The following is a 20,772-nucleotide window of genomic DNA, read 5'->3' on the forward strand; positions in this document are numbered from 1 at the left end:
GATCTGACTGAGAAGCTGAGGACACTGTCAGCAGCAGACAGCCTGTCACTCAAAGCGACCTGCCGTTAATTATTTTTAACTGTAAGCCTAAAATGTTAACGGTTGAGTTGTATAAAAATTCACCCCTCGTACAGTTGCCGTGACACCATAGAGACCAAAACTTTTTTTTGTACCATTTTAACATGAGGGTCTAGAGATTGACTTGCTCTTGGGGCCAGCCTCAAGTGGTCATTTACGGAACTGCATTTTTGCACTTGCATGTTGGCCTCATTTTTCAGCCACAGAGGTTAATGCTTGGCCTAAAGGCTATTGCAGTTGTCTTAAACTGGTCATATTACGAACATAAAACTGAGCCTTTAGCTCTACCAAGACAAATGTTACAATTTATTGCAATATAAATAATTAATCATATTGTCAAGCCTCAGCAAACAGCCATTTCCTTTCCCTTCTAGTCAACTATCAGAGTGCTGCACCAGCGGCTGCGTACTTACAATAGCAGCGGATCAGTCTTATCTTGATGTGGAAGCTGGCTGATAAAAAACAAGTCATTTAATATATATTTAGAAACAGTTTTGTCCCTAATGTACAATTTGCCTGACACTGAAAATGACATAAAGATCTATATCAGTCTAAAAATAGTGGGTCAGTGAGTTTAAGTGGGTCAGCTCTGCACTTCTCTCTCACGCTCAAAATGCACGAGTGATTGGGAATGTTTTTTTTTTTCTTACTCCTAAGCATAAAGACTGCAACAGTGAAGTATGGTGCACAGACAGGGAGAATAATACAGTAGGTTTGTTTGTGTGTACAGCTCAACCATAATACACCTCCACACTGATGTGTGTGAACAGCATCACAAAGAAAAAACAGCAGTGGGCTGAGAGCTCCGGGAGGCTGCTGAGATCCAGCAGTGGGTGGGTTCAGACAAATAAAGAAGAAGCAGGTCTGGCTTTCTGCAAGGATTCTGTCTCTCTCTCTTTCTCTCTCTGCAAAGGAAGCTGCAGATATAGGTTTGTTGTCTCCATCTGTGCCTCTGTGCAACAGTAACCAAGCGAAGGCATAATGAGATTCATGTGCACAGACGGTTATCAACAAGCTGTGCCAATCTCGCTCGCTAAACCGTGACATTAATCAAACAAACCAAACATGCAATCAGGATTTTATTACCAAATGTTTTATTAGAAAATATTTTACACGCAAATCCAAAACAAACAAACAAACCAGGTAAAGTGGGAGAGCCGAGGGATAGATATTAAGTTTGCAGATCTGTGCAGAGTCTGTCCATAGCTCCAGGTACACCTCGTTTTCGCTGTGTTTCCATCAAGCTACAATATTCTGCTACTGTTTCTACATGTACAGTGAGCAGCTTTACATGCACAGCAAAATTTCATGTTAACCAATTCTCTGGCACATAAAGACTGTTTACGAGATGAATTTGATTAATTAATTAAGTGGTGCAGGGATGACCTTTCTGTGTAGGACGGCGCCGCAGTTAACGTCGCCCTGGTTCCCTCGTCAAAAAGCCTATCAGATTTTTAAATTGGATTCATTTTAAATTATTGCACAAACTAAACTTGTGGCAAACAAAAGTTTATGATACTTACACATTTTGTTCAGCAAGATAATCTTCGCAAATAAACAGAACTTTTATGATTTTTGAAGGCTAAAGGGTGACCACGGTCACAAGCCACTCGTTAGCAACCGCCTTTTTTATGCCACAGAAAGCTTCAAATTCACAGTTGGGTATTTACTGAAATTCATGTCATAGAACAAAACGTGAAAATATTTCAGGTTCCTGCAGTTATCAGGTTATTTGAAAAATTATATTTCTTTGAACACAAGTCTGGTCCAGCTTTTAGCAGACTAGTAATCACAGTGTTGCTGTGCATTTAAACATAGCTAGTGACTTTAGCTACAGAAAAAAAACACACCACTGCCTTTTGGTTCGTATACTGGCTCAAGGTCACCATCAGTCCCAGCTCAGGTCAGATGGGTCTGAATGTGTAGGAACATATTGTTTGTGTTTGATGTTCAGTGTGTGTGTAATGTGACTGTGTGTGTGAGAGAAAATGAGATTAGAAGTTGTCTACAAGGTCCATGATCCTCTTCCGCTCGGCTTCTTTGAACTCGTCACTCTTCCCATCCCCGATGCTCTCAGCGTACTCTGCCAAAGACAAATAAGAGTCAGAGGATTAGTTGACTTGACAGCACGGGCATGACTGTTTGAATTCTGAGGTTATAGAGAACATGTTTGGAGCCAGAAACTGGCTGACTAAGATCAACTCGAATCACTATATGGAAGATAAATGTGAGTTTGAAAAAAAATAAAAGTTTTATGAATGTCTCTGGGTATGAGCTAAAGTTACTCCATCACAAAAAATAAGGAGTAAAAGATGAGCCCCTTTGTGTTCTCGCATAATTCCTGAGGGCACAGATTATGTAGAAGTGAAGAAGAATTTAAATCACAACATAGAGCCTGACCACCAAAACTGTGTAAATTATATTCAGTTTACAATAAAATAAAACACACAAAAGCAGCATTCTGTCACACACTGACACTGAAACCAGCAAATATTTGGCTTTTTTGCTTGAAAATGGACTCAAACTTTGTTTATCAGAACAACTCTTATTCTAATGTGTTCCTTTCATTGTTAAGCACTTTGTAAATCCTCTTGCTGTGAGGAAACAATGTCAACCACTGCACCACTGTGCTGCCAGTTTTTTGAAACATAAAATGTGTCTGAAAATACACATTAACACGAATCTGACATTAATAGTGAAGTTAAATTGACCTTTTCATAAAACCTATTTAATTCACAGTACACAACATTAATGACAGGCTAACTGTTATCCATGATGCCTTGTTCAATCGGGAGCTAACACTAAATCACTTTGTGGCACCTTTTATTCTCCACATATTGGCCATTTAGCTGCATTATTACCAGGATATCAAGTGTACAAACATTCTTGTGAGCCACAATGGGTTGGTTCATATCTTTATCGATCAAGAGATCTGACAAACCATCCAATTCAGAAACCATCGGTGAGGGGTAGAGCTAACACATCTAGCCATGCTACATCTGATGCTGATTTAGCAGCTACAGGCAAGCGAAAACGAGAGACCTGAAGACCTGAAGACCTGAAGACCTGACTTGAAAATATTCAGGGAATTATATCAAGTGCAACTCAGTGTTATACGAAATATGTACTAGGGGGTCCCTGCTCCATCTCTCCTTGAGCAAAGTTGTTCTTCGCCTGAAAATGTTGAAGACCCCTGCACTAGACCTTTAAATGACCGCAAACTAATTGCCACACAGTGAACCTGATGGTCTGGGGCCCTGGTGCAGTTGCCCTCTTTTCCTGGTTCACTGGTTCCTTAGTTGTAAACCCGGTTAAGATCTCTCCTTCCCCCATTTAAAATGCATACTTTGAAAGAGGAAGTCAAGAGATGTAACTTTAGGGAAGAGTGAACCCTTTTCAGTAGATCTCATTGTACTCACTTATGAATGAACAATGAAATGAAGCTTTGTATTAAAAGGACAAAGCTGAGAGACACAGTGCATTAAGGAGCTACCATTATTAAACAGCCTTTCACAGTAGTCTAAACAGTTTTGAGTCTGTCCATCACTTTGTAACAAAAGGTCATTTTACAAGATCTTTCCTTTGAAAATGTGCTTATATACCATGAGCGGTCCCAGGACATCAGCTGTACTGAAATCTGCTGTGTCCTCTGGCTCTGAACAGTAGCCAGTCCAGGTGTACTGTGCAGTGCTCGTACTTCATTGTGTGATTCTGAGCGTCTGACTGTTTTCTTCATTTTGTGCATCTGCCTCCCACACAAGGCCTTCGAGACCGTCCAACGGTCGATTTGTGAGTCTAATGTGCAGAAAGAGAAAGCTGCAGCTGCCGCAGCCCCGGTGGAGTCCAGGCATTCGCTCTGTCTCTCAGCCAGCCTCTGAGGCAGGGATTACACATTAAACCCAGGGATGTTGAGACGGAAAGATGAAAAAGACTAGTTTTCTCTGGGAGACACTGCAGTGAGAAGAGAATGAAGGGGGCTTTCCTGACAAGAGCCCGCAGGGTTTACGAGGACGATACATGGCTGTCAAAGACACTGAGGAGATTTTGTTTTTTGAGGGGGGAGGGTTGTTTTTATGTTATTAGATAGTACATAAAGGATAGTGACAGACATAATGGGACTGCAGAGAGACCTCAGAGGTATTGTGGAAGAACACTACTTGTCTATACAAGTGCTGGAAAAACACATTTCTAGGTTATTACAACTAAAGTCTTATTTTTGTAGTTTTGGTCATCATTTATATGGCATGCTATCACCATACACACTGATGGTATTGCAGAGATGTTGGAACATGGCGCTAACACAAATTAAGACTAGTCAAGAAATGTGCACTGAGATGATTGGTCAAACAGGTTGTAACAAAGCCACCAGTGTAGCCTGATTATCTAGACTAGTTCATCTGGAGGTGAAACCAAAAGTGAGGGCATCCGTATTGTCTACACAGAAAAATGGTAAGCGTTGATATGCAACAGGCCATCTGAGTAGGGAGAAGTGGAACATACTTTTAAAGGTTGACTTCATTTAATTTCTTTACTGAATACATTTGGGTAACCTAAGGATTTGTTTAAAACCTGCCTGATCATTTGATTGCTTTTAGCTGCATCACCCCATTAACTGATCACAACAAGTACAATAACAATAGGAATGATGGCCAAAACTATGAAAAATACCCCCTTTTAATGAACCAGAATAGTCCATTGAGTTACTCAGGTGATAACAAGGTTGTATTCCTAATTCCTCCTCGCCAGAATAAATGTGATATTGTATGTTTCTGCAATATTTGTATGTTTCATACGTAGCAAATTTGTTGAAACTTTATGCTTCAAATTTATATTTTTTGTGTTTTAAATGGCTAACTTTTGGCACAAAAGCACAGGATCAGGGTTTGGACAAGATCATGCTTGGCTTAAAATACCCGGTTTGGTAGCTACATATGTGGCTGAAAATGCCCTGAGCCCATTAAAAAAATACCTGCTTTTAATGCTACAAACAGAGCTGGAACTGTCCATAACTCCTGTTAAAAAATACCTGCTTTTGTCGCTACTAACAAGGTTCAAAATGCTAAACTCTTGTTAAAAAAATACCTGCTCTTGTCGCCACAAACATGGCTGGAAATGTCCCAAACTCTTGTTTAAAAACTCCCACTTTTGTTGCAACAAAGACAGCTTGAAATATCCCAACATGTAGCTCAAAAATACCCGCTTTTGCTGGTCTCGAAAATTCTTATGCTGCCAACAACAATGCCAACATTTTATTCTGGCAAATGGGCTGTGATGTAGCATCTAAATCCAGACCTGAAGTATGCAGGCACTTTCCTTAAAGCGATACTTAGGATCATTTGAAGTGGGGTTGTTTAAGGTACTTATCTATAGTCAAAATATGGCATACAATACAATGTCTGTACACAGCAAAACGTATTTTAGCCACATAAAAAATGCCCATCTAAATTTAGAATATTGCCATCAGACAGCCCTTTCTGACTTGGAACTGAAGTTGTGATCTATGTGGTCTTCAAAGCCAGACTCCACTGACAAAAATATTATCACCATTTCACCTTGCAGAACACGGGAGCTGCTGTGTACAGCTGCCTCTGTTAGTTGGTCTGTATTACTAAATGACTTTTAAATAGTAAGTTTGGGTTCACTAAGTTACTTTTCACCACTGCACAATAGAGGAGTGAAGAAATAAATCAGGCAGGTATGTATTTAATTTGAGAGAAGCATCAGATATCAGCAGAGTCGGAAGGTAGGTTGACCAGTACAGTACGTGAACAGTTTCTTGAGAGACGCATTTTCAGTTCAAGTCAGACACACAGCATGACAATCGTCCACTCTGGAGTACGGAGGTCACCCCATCATTGGGTATTCTGAGGAGAGTTGGACTACGAAAGACCATAAAGTTGGGGAGTAAAGTTATAAAAGTGTAAGGCTGGACAGCTATCTGGAGCTTTGGGGTGTGGGAGATATGTGCCTTCCACAGCAGCCTTGAATGGCAGTGACAGGGATTTGCATTTGATCCACACAGGTGTGGGATGTTACTGAAGTAAAAAATGGCAGAATTTTAGGGTTGACTGAGAAAAGCAGGTAAGGGGACACGCAGAGAGCAACTCAACAATAACATAAAAATCTACAGCCCCTTTCATTGCCAGCCTGTCATTGTGCCTGTGTGTGTGTGTGTGTGTGTGTGTGTGTGTGTGTCTCCACGTCTCTAAATGGCGGTGCAGTCAGCCACACAGACAGAAAGGTCAGAGATTCTGTGACTCTTCAACTCTCTGCAGAACCTTTTCTTTGGCATGCTGCTACTCTCTCCTTCTGTCACCACGGCAACGCGGCAGAGGACAATACAGTACTGAGCATCGCCATTACTCAGGTCAGTGACTGGGACTGATCTGCCATGAGTACAAGGAGAATCATTTCCAGGAGCGGTCTCTGCAGCAGCAGCCAAGGATAGGGACACACTGGAGGACTTATAGTGTGATTACAGCTGCAGCTGGGACACCACCACTCGTTCAAAACACCGTTATACCAGTCTGAAACTGGTCTGATCCAGCTGGCACACCTGTGGTGTGTCAGTGTAACCACAATAATACTTTTATGAGCGTCAGTCCCCATGTAGAGTGGCACTGACACGAACCAATTGATTAACAAAAACCAAATCAAAGCCTTTCGTGTTCTGTTTTCAAATCTGTTACTATGTGAAGCTTCAATGAAGAGGCAAATAGGAAGATGCAAGGTCTAATATAATGAATACTGCAAAAAGAGATCTCTAAAATATGACCATCAAAAGTACACCTTGAGAAAGATCACCAGCTGATCTGTATGGCTACATTTAGTCAGCCATCTGCAGAGCTGTTCTGTGAAAAATTTAGACCTTGGAACAGGAATAATGTTTAATATATTTCTTAAAAGTAATTAACAACTCTTAATACATACCAGAAAGAATGTATAAAATCATAGTACCTTATAGTAGCCCAAAATGACTCAGTTCAAGAATACAAAATTTGGCCAACAAAAACAAAACCAAGTGACGCCTTTTGTGACTAACATAGCCTGTTTATACCTGGTATCAACATGCCTCTCAGGTGATCTGATCACATGTGGACAGTTTTAAAATAAAAGTCAACAACCACCAAGACATATGGTGATCTGATCACTCAAACCACTTGCTGAGTTGGTTTGGGCTGCGTATGGCCACATTTTTTAAGCAGTGTGAACGCTAATGTGTCCTGGGCCACACTGAACAACCGACTACTTAGCTGATATCCTTCCTTTTCCGATGTCCCACCGGATTAAAAAAAAACTTTTGCTGGTGCAGTTTCTCTCTCAGAGAGAACGGGAGAGAGTGGAAGGGAAGAGCTGTCAATACAATTCGCGCAGCCCTACAATTAAATACGATTTTACTCCCATTACATAGTAAAGGCTGTAGGGGAACATATAGCGCTACAAACGGGTAAAAACAAAACCACATTTGGTCAATGCAAGCAGAAATGATTCAGGTGTTTATTTGCATATAATGTGGGAAAATGACATCTGATCACTCAAGAAGCATGTGGAGACGTATTCTAGTGCCTGGTGTGAACAGACAGACATAGAGCTGTCCACTTAAGATCAGATCATCCACGACACATAATAATACGTATACGCATACACAGGCTCATGGATAAGCTTAGCAAAGCTCTGACAACACTGCAGTTACCTCCATAATCTGGCTGGTGTGTTGCAGTCAGCTCCCGGGGACGGACAGCCTGGGAGCCGAGCGGTTTGCTGGTTGATTTATGGAGTGGAGGAACTTGTTGGAGGGTAAAAGTACAAAGACGGACTTTTTGGATTGTTGCTAGGGGTTGCCAAGCTAATGATTATCAGGACTGTTCCCTTCCACTCCAAAAGTGCAGCTCAAGGCTACCGGTAAGCTATGCTGTGTCATCTTTGAAGTGTTGTTTTATTTTTCTTTGCATGAGTAGGAGAGGGGACAGGAGAGGAAAAAAATGGAAGAATTGTAGCGCCCAAACACAATATTGAGGTCAGCAAAATGATTGCGGTCATGTCCATATATTGTATCGTATTAGTCGATAACGTAACTATCGTGAAAGACCAATAAACCCGTACTGCAGGTGTAACTATTCAATAAAAAAGCCCTGCTTCTGCATTTGCATTACTTGATTATTATTACTGCATCTTTAGAGAGTAAGTCTATGTTGGGCAGATGCCACTGCACATGCTCAGACCCTGATCTATCTTAATACCATTTTGCCAATTTTGTCAAATTACATATCCCACATCAATGTGGCTTTTCAATAGTTTCTGGACAACAGTGGAGTTCTTTGGCACGGAAGCTGTTTTTCTTGTCTTTTCATTGGTTAGAAAAAGATTAAATAACTACAACCTTCCCGTAATGTTTTGTAACATCATCTATATGCCAAGATTTTGAGCACCAGAGGGGGCAGTGGATACTTCAATAGTGTCTGAAGTGTCTGAAGGATACATACAGTACTCCAATACAGGTCCGCTACCCAAATTATGAATCCCAAAGCACTGTGACTGGCCCACGAAACCAAAATACTCTGAGGGTAAAGGCGCGAATATGCTTCATCAGAAGTGCTTGTCGGACGATTGAAAAGCTTCAGAAACCCCCTTCCCCCCACATGCTTTTTGATGTTGGAACTAGGGGGGAACGACAATTTCTGTAACTTTCCAAAACCGACAATCTGACATTCACACCCACTTCACGCACTGCCTGGACAGCTGTGCAGAGGTGAGAATGGAGCCAGGCTTTGAACTTCTCTCGCAGGCTCTCTTTTCATGTGAATAATTGAGTGCAACACTATGAATGTCTTCCAAGAGAGACTGTCTGAAAATGTGTGCTGTTATCCCTGTATTTAAATGATGTCACGTCTCTCCTCTCTCTATGACAGCCTGCTTCTCACTTCACCTTCCAGTGTGGCCATTTAAAACAACTATAAACACTTTTCTTCCAATGAGTTGAGGCAACATGTCGTACAAACTAGTTCTGATCAAGCATAACCTGACCCTAAGGCAAAGGAGAAACTAGCTTGTCACTCTGGAAAATCCCTATACATGTTGTTGTGGTGTTGCCCAGAGCTGTGGACTGAAACATGTCCACCAGAATGTCCTTGAATCCTATTCATGTCATATAGATTTAGAGTTGGGTCAATTCGAGATACTGTTTGTCAACCGACAGAATGAGAAGTTTTGACAAATTAAAAAGTACCATGCATCAGAAACGTGTGCTGATGGCATCACAGCATTAAATTCAACTCATATTGCATTAGTAATAAGCAATATGACAATGTGATTAATATAATATTATATTAACGTGTTTATAGGGAGTTAACAGAGCCACTAGTATCAGGCTGTGCGCAATTTGCTGCTGAGTCCAGGCAGGTGTCGGCAACATAAAGGAGATTAAATTTCAGTAGAGCGGGGAGGGAGGATGGGCGGTAAACACTGTTTACTAAATGTGCATGTGTTGCGCCCATGTTAACCGATTGTGTCATCCACACCGGCCGCGCCGCGCAGCTCCACGGCTGGCGCTGCAGCGATTGTTTCGGCGTCTGGTCTATTTTCTGCGCGAGCCGCGAGCGAATGTGTCAAGCCGGGCAGGAATATAGGCTATACATATTAGTCAGTGGTATCTAAACAGAGCGCGAGAGAGATGAACACACACACACACACTCACACCCACTAACAGACAGAGAGACACACGAGAGAGAGAGAGAGAGACACACGAGAGAGAGAGAGAGAGAGAGACACACGAGACACGAGAGAGAGAGACACACGAGACACACGAGAGAGAGAGAGAGAGAGAGAGAGAGAGAGAGAGAGAGAGAGGCCCCGTTTATACGTCAACGATTTCAACTGAAAACGGTAAACTTTAGTTGCGTTTTGGCCGATCATTTACACGACAGCGGCGTTTTGGGTGCCTGAAAACGCAACGATTTGAAAACGGGTTCCAAAGTGCAACGTTTTGGAAACGGCAGCGTCTCTGTTGTCATGTAAACTTGCAATATGCAGTTCCTCTGAAAACGGACTTTTCGCACATGCGCATTACGGTTCCAGTCACTAGGCATGCCGACCGTCACAACAATGCCGAGCTCTGCTTGTGCTGCTCACCCTGTTGATTTGAAGTGAAGTGTAGATCTGTTACTGTAGCAACTCCACCTCATCGTCCATCCAGACAAAGTTATCTGTGCATGCTTTCGCCATTGTGTCTTCTTTGTTTTGGTTTGTAATCACGGCGTTATAGAGGAAGGCGCTTCAGCGCAGGCGCATGGCGTCATGCCGTGGTGTTGCTTTGCAAATTTACACTGCCACCCATTGGCCTGGCGTGCATACTACAGCGTTTCCAGTCGATTTTGCGGCTCTGTGTGAACGGGGATCATTTCAATAACGTCGTCATATAAACGCAGAAGTTTTTTAAAACGCAAAGGACAGACTTTTCCGTTTTTACTGAAATCGTTGTCGTATAAACGGCCCTTGAGTGTGGGCCGGCTATAGGGGGTGGGGGTTGGGGCACACACACGCAAACAGAGAGAGATACCCATGATGGAAAAACAGCCCCAAATGTGAGGGAGACAACAGCTGGGAGCAGAAGCGCTTGTCGACCGGCGTGGAGAAATGCGCGTCTGATGTGAATGGGCTCGCACGAGAATTTCGGTGCGCTGCGCTTCCCAGCAGTTCGTTGGCAGTGTGGCCCTGACGTTAGTCTCTCAACAAAACTGAAACTGCACCAACATGTATGTAAAGCCGACAAAAGAAGTCATGTCACTGGCTGCAAGCTGAATTTTCGTAACATGCTGTGTTTCCATTTCCTGTCATTCGCTTTGAAAGCATTGCAATGGATAGGGAACAGCTGATTCGTACAGTTAAAAGGAGGAATTCCATATAGGATACCTCCTCATTTCATTACAAAAACCTAAATAAGGTGGAGACTGGCTTGAGGGAGATCACTGGGGAGCTGAACCTTTCTGGTAAGCTAAATGACAGTCGCTAATAAGGCTACTTGCTGTTTGCTATATTGTATGCCATTTCCAGTAAATATCAGAACATAAAACTTGTGTTTTCTGTTTTAAAACATTACAAACATAGGAACGAAGACAGCAACTAGGCTACTCACCCATCTTTACATGGGCATGTTTCCAGTCTGATCCTGAGTGTATATTTAACAGATTCAGTGTGGACAGAGAGCTTTGATGTAACACAATAGTCAGACACTAGTTTTCTGTTGGGACACAGTGTTATTTCACACCTGAAAAAATAATCTAACCTAGCTTAAGTTTCTGAGGAGGAACACCTCACAGCAGGTTTTCACAACATTAGTGAAATCAGTGTTCTCACTTCCAGTGTGCTAAGCCTTCCTTCCTGCATAGCTGCTTCTTATTCAGCGAGCTAAAGCCATTAAGGTCAAGATGGCAGAGCTGGCGACACACTATGCATGTGCTTAACCTTTTTCTGCAGTTTCACATTGACCGGGTGGGGCACTTGAAATGGGAGAGGGCTCCACAGTGTGGCCTAATGGAAAGGGTGAGGGCACGCACTACGAACCACACACACGCTATGATGGACAGATGCAGAGGCGTAACAGCATAACACAGCGTAGGTGTACACACACACTCAAACACCTCGTAAAAATACACATGACCGCAATTTATGACAAATAAATAAATAAATAAATCACGTCAAGATCATGCAAGGACAAGTACACACAACATGCAAATGAATATGTATAAAGTGTTGCATCTAAATATACACATGCAAGGGTACACATGAATAAAATATGCAAGGTGAACCACAAAGGAAAACTGAACATACACACCTGTGCAGGCGAAGATATGTTAAATGCAAAACATATGCACACGCAAGCTAGCAAGGACATGTTTGCAAACATAAATATGTAGACGTGCTAAAGGCAAACATGATGTGCACACCGGAACAAAAAAAAAAAAAAAAAAATCATGTTAGTAAGCAAAAATGTACTGTTGAAACTACCCTGACAAGCCAGGCACATGTGTATGCAAATATACAGATGAAAACAAAAGTAACACACTAACACATTTAACATTCCCACACACACACACACACAGTGACTGGAGAATTGCCACGCTTGCTGGCAGCGCCATGCGTGACGGATGGCTCTATCTACAGTGCTACATGCCACAGAGAGCCAGAGGGTGTGTGAACGGAGACTCGTCCTCGAGCTTTATCCGACAATGATACAGGAAGGATGGATGTCGCACCGGGAGGAAAATAACACACCTGCTAGGTCTTTGAAAACCAAGCAGAAAACAAATACGGCAGGACAGGAAATCTTTGGGATGGGGAAAATAAAGGATGAATGACAGATAGACAGGCAGGCAGGCAGCCTCCACTCCTCTCACAATGTCAATATGATTAGATTACAATGCATATTTGCACGCCGGGATGCATTTCTGCATATTGTTTTACCATCTGTACACAGGTAATGTGAAAGGCAATAAACACTTGTATATATACATTCCTACCTGGATATTTCTGATGCTGGATTTTTCTGTTATTTACTGCTGCCATAACTTTAATTGTTAATTAGTTTTTCACCTGCATTTTATATCTTATGACCATCCGAAAGGGTGTCAGTGTTAACGCGTTAATTGTGATGCAATTAAGGCCCATACATAATGTCTGTGTTATTGTTTTTAAAACCGCATTAATTACGTGCTGCTATTTTGTCTCTTCGAGGCACCTTGGCTCGTAGTCAGGCCGCCATAGCAGCTTTCTGCTGCTACAGTGAATATAAAATAAGACACCACTGTGCTTTTAAATGGCTTCTTGCACTTTAAAAAACTCCAAGACTGCTCAGTTGACGAGTCAAAAGTAAAATGCATCTTGTGTCAAATGGAATCAAAATATCAAGTACTTTGAGTTTAAGACCACCCTCACACTGACCTCACAGGTACAGCTAATGCTAATGTCAGCGGGCAACTGCATCATCAAAGCCGGTGTTGGGTTGCAGACTGTTTCCCTGTCAACACGTCTTTCCCCTCCACCTAAACCTGACCCAAACCCTTAGCGCTTACCCTAACCACCAAGGGGGGGCGCTATATATCAAGAGGGGGGAAACACTGTTTGATGGGTGAACACATTTCAATACAGCACCGGCAAAGCACTATTTTGGAGTGTGCAAATCGCCACAGACCTGTGAAGAAGTTAATTACAGCACATGCTAATTTGTGGCAACTGCAGATCTGCACTTCAAGTCCAGCGTGTGATTTATCCTGGCTTTAGAGGAAAACCTCACAGGCTGCTAGGCTTATTTACGGAACGTGAAATGTCATATGCTTATGCTAATAACGTTAGCATGTTGTATTTGTATGGAAAACGTGTCTAATAGAAGACAATAAATTTGTCGGTGAAATTTGTGAGTTGCAACTGAAGTGAATTTTGTAACATTATCTCTGTTAAATGTTGCTGTTGTTCCTGGCTTAATATGAGTAGATGAAAATTCTGCTAGCTGCCAGGCTAATTTAGATAATGTGAAACGCCATAGGCTTGTGCTAAAAACATTAGCATGTTGGAATTGTGGGGAAAATATATCCAGCAAAAGAGAAAAGTGTTTTGTCTGTGAATCTTGTGCGATATAATGAAGCCACTTTGTGTACTTGTGTTTGAAATTGTCTTTATTAGGTCATGTTTAAGGACGTGAGTTTTGAATAAATTTAACTTTACAGCACTTCGCAGAAACCCCACCACCACAGACACAACACTGCACAAGTATATTGTGTCTTAAGGGGTCATCCTCAGGTTGACATGTTGTGACCAGTCATATGCTTTACTGAAGTTGTCTTCTACCTCTAAGTCATGGTTTCAAGACCACAATGTTGCAGCAGTGCAGCACTGATTTGAAAGAAAGAAATCTAAAAGTCAAGAATAACTATTAAAATTCAGCATTTAATTGTGAAAGCAAAAATGGTTTGACAGCCCTAATTATTACCTATATCCTCCCCTGTCCCTCTGCTCTAGTAGGTCTCCTAATAGCTACAAGTGTGTGAACAGCACTGTTTATTTGTGTAAGTGAGCACATGTATGCTTTTAGGAATGTACTGGACAGAAACATGCACAAAACAGTGGCTTGGATAATGTAAAAACACAGACACCACAGTTTCAAGGTTTGCCTGGGCCTTTTCCCTTTGTGTCTAAAAGAATAAGGAAGAATGACATTATCCATAGTATTTCATTATATTCCATCACAACCACTTTGGCAGGCAAACAGCACGGGCTTACTATCAAACAACAACCACAGCCAAAGAGCAGTGATTATACCAACATTCCCCCCCTGAAATGTTGCTTCCTCGCCAGGCTGCAAAGCACTCGGAACCAGGATTTAAAAACAACTGTCAATAAAATGTTTCTCCTAAAGTGATGTGAATTGTTTTTGGTGTGGCTACCTTAGGTATAATGTGTTTTTATGCCTTGTAAAAATATGTTTTCTTATTTTATTCATTTTCACTTGGAAATGCAGGATGTAGACCTGTATATCTGATAAGGACTTATAGTTTTACTCAGACACTCCCACTTAGGTTTGTCAATGGGGTCAAACCATACATAAGTTCATTCATACATTCAACTTAAATGTAGGTAAAATAGCTGAGTAAAATACAAGTTGTGATGTATGTTAACATTAACTGCAAATAAGAAGACTTCTTCATGTCACATGTTAGAATGACATGCTCCAACTAAAGACAAGCCTTTGTGGAGCATTTGAAGCAGTTCAGCATTTAATTAAGCTGATGTAGTCCCATGAGTCTTGGAATGTTTGGGTTGTATCCACACAGCTGAATACACTTATTATAAGTCATTCTGGGTAAAAGCTTCCAGCCACATGCCTTTATTTTTCACCGTCTTATATACGTTTATTTTTTCATTATTTTTTTTTATCATAATTTAATAATAAATCACATTAATTTGTTCACAACTCCTCCATATGTTTAACATTAAAAGCCCCCCAGCAGTGTGAAGAGGTATCATCTCTTGTTGTGAAACATCTGCAAGAAGTGCTGCAATAACAGCAGAGGAGCACAGACAAAGCAGAGCAAAGTAGAACTGATTTAAATTAATTTATCAGAGTGTGGAAATTGTGTTTTCTACTAAAAATAGACACTGAAAGCAGCATGGCTCAAATATGTTATTATACTGGAAACACAGCAGTGCATGGGTTTATCATTAGATCTTGATTATAATTAAGAAATGTCTGTATTAAAGAAAATAACGTGACTTACCTCTCATGATGTGGCGCACTACTTTGACAGAGCCTCCTCTCAGGTTGAGAATTTGATGGACCCTCTGCTGCAGCTAAACACAGAGAAAGAGAAGATCAGGAACGTACCGTAAAATTACAATTCATTTTTACTAAGAAATCGCCTTTGGTGTTTGTTTGTGTCATTATTTGGTCAACATTCTAATTACCATGTCATTTGTGAGTGAAATACAAACACGATGGGTCCAAATGTTGAATGTTGTTAAGGTACAAATTGCTTGCTAGCACCAGGTAACATTACCAGGCTTGTTAAAAGGAAAGGGATGTACTGTATGAATGTTCATAAACTATAGCACATCACATAAGTTGACAACAAGTCTCCTAGCAATGCTGATTCTCAAACACCTGAACTGTTAGTTTACATATGTTGGGTACTGTAATTATAACGGTTGCGTACCTCAAAGTTAAATTCATTTTATACTGCTTTTTTACATCTTTCCCCCAAGGTCGCCCCTTTCTTGAGATGGATTTTTAGCTTTTACAGTGATCTCTAACGTTCTTCCACAACCTACAGCAAAAAGCCTTTTCTTTCCTCAGTGTGGTGGCTGTTTCTTTTCAACAATTTAAGGCCATTTGACCGTCTATGTGGTCTTTGAAGGGAGAGTCGTAGAGATGTCTGTGCAGGCGAGCCTTCTCAGCCAGTTTTCTCTGCGTGCACAGTGAGTGCCTAGTTACAATAATTGAGAGGTGCCCAACGAAGTGCCACAACAACTTTTAGAGCCTTCACACTTGATGTAAAAGGGGTTATCGGACTCTATAAAGATGCTGAAAAACGTACTTATTCTTATGCTTTTATTTTAAATAGATCAGATAACTGTGATGCCTTTTTACTGGCCTTCTGAAACAGTCAATTGGAAAATGTCTTATTCAGAACTGTGCTGCTAGACTTTTGACCACAACAAGGAAAAAAGAGCATATTTCCCCACTTTTAGCAACACTCCACTGGCTCCTAGTCACTTTTAGAATAAATTTTAAGATTATTTTTTAACTTGTTTTTTAAGCTCTTAATGGTTTGGGAAAACTGGAAATCACAGACTGTTGTTTTGTAATCCTCTACGAGCTCTTGGATCTGCTGCTGCTGGGTTTTTAAATGCAAACAATTATACACACAAGAAAAGAGGCAGCGCAGCTTTTGTTAACTATGCTCTACATACTTGAGACACCACCTAAAACCTATTTATTTAGTTTAACTTTTGATTTATGTCCTTCTTCTTCGACTTCTTCTTTTTACCTTCACTTACACATTTTGTCTCTTATTGTCTAATTTTGTTGTCCTTTTTGCTTTTGTGTAAATGTGTTGCTTTTCTATTGTGAAGCACTTCTCTTGTATTAAAAGTGCACTATAAATAAGCTTTATTATTAATAGGATTATTATTTTCTGGTACGCCCCAGTAACATTATGGTGAGCGTAAACCACTCTGAAGTGAAATGAGCAGGGCTATACTGCAGGTTTTAAGCAGCAGGTACAGTGTTGTTGTCTCCGCTCTGAGACAACAAAAGTAACACAATGGAGTCTGGTAAAAGCCACACTTGTGTTGAAGTAAATAAACCGTCTGACTCCTGCCTGCTTTTAAAGCTCGGCTGATTTGATGTCCTAACAATAATTAATGTGTGAAGAGTCCATCTCGGACCACCAATGGTCAGTGTGTGTGTCTGTGTGTGTACCTGTGATATCCCTGAGTTGCTGATCTCCACCATAATATAGCAGATCAACTGAAGGACAAATAGTCCAGCATCCAGGCGGCGAAGGTAGAACTCATCCTCCATGCTGTCATCTAGGATCTCCCCCCGGCGAACCATCTCCTGCACACACAAACACACACAGACAAAAGGGTAAAACACACTCATAAAAAGAAAACATTTTTTTATGCATGACGAGGTGAATAAATCACAATTTACTTTCTATTGTTCTCTGCACCCTTAAAACAAATTCAACAAACAGAGAAAACCACAGACTAAGTTTAATTTAGGTGTTGTTTTTCAGCGTTTTCCACAAATCCATTTTCTCCATCGACCAGACACACAAATCAATTGATTTCACGGCTAAGCTGCAAAAAGGTGGGGGCTCCGCTGCTGGGGCTCGCACGCTCACACATACATACACTCTCTTGCATAGTTATCCATCTTAACAACCCTGTCAGTATGCCAATAACACAGTGCTGCCAATAAGCACACAGCCCACATTAATCATCATTAGAGATTAAGAAGCAGACCTGAGGGGGAGAGGGGAGTCTGGAGTGTAAACCATTGGAGTGGTACAAAATACAGACAGTGTGTTAAATATTTTGCTGTCACACAGTTTTACCTCTGTGCATGGACAGGAGCAAGAAAGTTAAAGGGTAAGTTTGGTAAAAAAAAATTTCAGCCTGGACCCTATTTTCCCATGTTTTTGTGTCCAAGTGACTAATGGGGACAACAATTTTTAAAACTGGTCCAGTATTAATGGAGAATGCTTCAGCCAGCAGCAGCAAAACAGGCTGCAATGTAATCCCTGCAGGTAATTGAGTACTGTCAATTTAGGTCCACTAAAAGTGCTTGTTGTCACATTCACTGTCACATTCAGATTCTTACAGTAGGTGTCCGACAACATTATGGAAAGGGTCCCTACAGATGCTGACCCTTTTGTTAAAGGGTAAGATCCTATTTGTTTAAGCAGAAACAGCCCAAAAACAGTAGCTGACAAACTCACCAAATTCCATTTAAATAAACAGTAATTTTAGCATCAATAAAGGCAGCATATTTTTCTATCTAAATGGGTGAATTAAAGGTTTATTTATATCAGAGTTACTGAATGTTGGAACAGCAGAGAGACAAACCAAGACAACTTTTGTGTTTTATTTTGGTCATGTTGACTTTAAATCAAACGTGTTTTACAATAAGATTGCTGTTTATTAATATGGAGCCTTATGAGTTTGACAATAGCGATTTCGGGGCTATTTCTAAACAAAAAGGTCGACTTCTGTAGGGATTGTTCCCATAATTCTGTCAGAAACTTAGAATAACAATCTGAGCCTGTCAGTGGCAAAAACAAGCACTTAAAGTGCATGTGAAGTGACAGTGCACAGTTGCCTGTGGGGATTACATTGCTCTCTCTCTCTCTCTCTCTCTCTCTCTCTCTCTCTCTCTCTCTATATATATATATATGTATATATACATATATATATACATATATGTATATATATATATACATATACTGGACCAATTTTTAAAAATTGTTGTTCCCATTAGTCACTTAGACACAAAACCATTAAAAAAGGGCTTTAAGGCCAAACATTAAACTAATGCAGTGAGAAAAACAAAGCATGTAAATTTATTTGACATACAAATCCCCCTTTACCAAATTTGACTGTTTTCACACTCCATACTCATTTGCTATAGTAAAGACTAAAAGACATGTAGCCATAGTGGTAAATTATGATTTGTAATATTCCATCATAAAAGGTTTTTGGTCAAAAGGAGGATGAAAAAAATATTTTTAAAGCCCTGATGACATCTATTACAATCAACTGAAGCCTTTATTTGATTATAATATGACCCTTCATTATAAAGTGTCACTGTAGGCTATCAGTATTTCTAACACTACGCTGTATCTTTTTTTGAAGAGTCCATGTCTTCTCTCTCTCTAAAAAATCATTTAATATATTTTTTTTCAATGGATTTAATGGAACAATTCATACCATATACTAAAGGATTATCATTTCCCAATAGAATTTAACCAAGTCAGTTTAGTTCATAGAAAGAAACATAGTACCTACTGACACATTTAGCCTACATACTGAAAGTCTACCTTAAGAAATTTCAGTGTCAACTGTATTTGATTTATGTTCTCAGGTTGGCTCAATCTGTTTTAGTCTAGGAGAGGATGGCCCAACACACGCACACACAAAAAAATCCAAAATGTGCTACAGTATGTGACACAGTAAATCAAGAAAAAGGGCAACTTTTCAAACTGTTCCTAATGAAAACAAATAGCTTTCAGCGTGGAGCTAAAGGGTACCGCATATGACATTTACATCCCAATGATTTAATCTCAGGGAAAATGAAAGCTTTCAAAAGGCCTTGTCCTTAAAGAGATCAATTACACTGTAAAACCCAATTATAGCTGTGAAGTTCAGCTCATTAACATGCCTCAATCAAAGGGCAACTCCTGAGGACTACAGTACAAGACTATTCTGGGAAAACCGTTTGAGCTGCAGGTTGCTGGGACACAAAACAACATATCCATTTTGAGACATTGCCTTCTAAAAGCAGGATGTCATCCAGCTTTAATGACTTCATCCTGAGAGGAAAAAAAGACAAGCAGATACAACCTCAGAACAAAGCCCTACTGTACAATGTCAACTGTAGCTTATTAAAGATGTAAAACAATGCGGATAATTAAAACAAGAACCTTTAATAAAGCCAGTGAATGTAGGGCATTCTCTTCTGTGTCCTCTGGGTAAAACACTGGCCCAGAATTCTGTTTTATTACAAAGCGGAGAGTTATCGCATTGTAAAATAGTCCCAAAGCTTGGCCTTGTTGCTGTCAACTAGTGCCCATTAAAAATGCAAAAAAAAACTTGAAACAAAGCTATTTGAATGTAACCTGTGTTTCCTCTCTTTCCTGTAGGAAAAAAAAAGATTATCTCAGTTTCCAGGACAACTCTGCTCATTATTCAGAACCGATACAGTAGCTTGCGGCAAAGTTATACAAATCTCACAAGCCAACTTCAGCAAAGATACAACACACAGGATGTAAATGGCTAATAGGCAGGGCACAATACATACATGTGACCCCTGAGGGAGAGTGAAAAACAGCATACATATATACACATATATGCAATACACACTCTTGTGTTTGCATTTTCTCTAACTGTTTTACACAGGCAGTCTTTTTCCTATTGTATTAATTACAGCTCATGGCCGCCACTGCAAAGCAAAGCTGGATGCATATTCTTAAAAGGTCTTGGACAACTCAATTGCTATTTATTTTACAGCTGTCAGCCTATCAGCTGCTGAGGGATGGGACTTTATCCCAACAATATATAAAACAATGTGACAGCAGATCAGTCTGTGATGTGTGTACTGGAAAGATAAGCGGAAATACAGTAAAGTGGAGTTAAGTGTTCGTCAGTAATCAGAATTTAATTCTAAGACAAGGTAAAAAAAAATGAAAATAAAGCATCAAAAAATGGAAATATTTGTGTTTAGGTTGAACATGGGTACAGACATGACAGTTTATGTTGGTGCTCCAGCAGCATAAGCACTGCAGTCACTCACTTGGCTCGAGCTGCATGCAGAGACAAATCGCAGTGTAGGTTTGTTTTTGTTTTTTTGACAAAGATCAGTCTTTTAAAACAGTGTATTAAGCCATTTTTAATTTAGTTGTAACACTAATTACTTAGAAATAT

The 20,772-nt window shown here is 40.4% G+C and overlaps 1 protein-coding gene across 1 annotated transcript in view; it reads right to left on the reverse strand.

The window, feature by feature from the left end:
• Positions 1-1,155: 1,155 nt before the first annotated feature.
• Positions 1,156-20,772, reverse strand: part of ctnnbl1 (catenin, beta like 1) — a 109,606-nt gene continuing 89,989 nt past the window's right edge. Inside the window, exons 14-16 of the mRNA XM_050064423.1 lie at positions 17,048-17,185; positions 15,345-15,417; positions 1,156-2,161 (exon numbers count right to left, since the gene is read on the reverse strand). Of these exons, the coding sequence (XP_049920380.1) occupies positions 2,073-2,161; positions 15,345-15,417; positions 17,048-17,185 (300 nt within the window). The 3' untranslated portion in view covers positions 1,156-2,072. The remainder of the gene's footprint in view (positions 2,162-15,344; positions 15,418-17,047; positions 17,186-20,772) is intronic.

This window comes from Epinephelus moara, chromosome 16 (assembly GCF_006386435.1).
Source record: "Epinephelus moara isolate mb chromosome 16, YSFRI_EMoa_1.0, whole genome shotgun sequence".
In the NCBI taxonomy this organism is placed as follows: Eukaryota; Metazoa; Chordata; class Actinopteri; order Perciformes; family Serranidae; genus Epinephelus; species Epinephelus moara.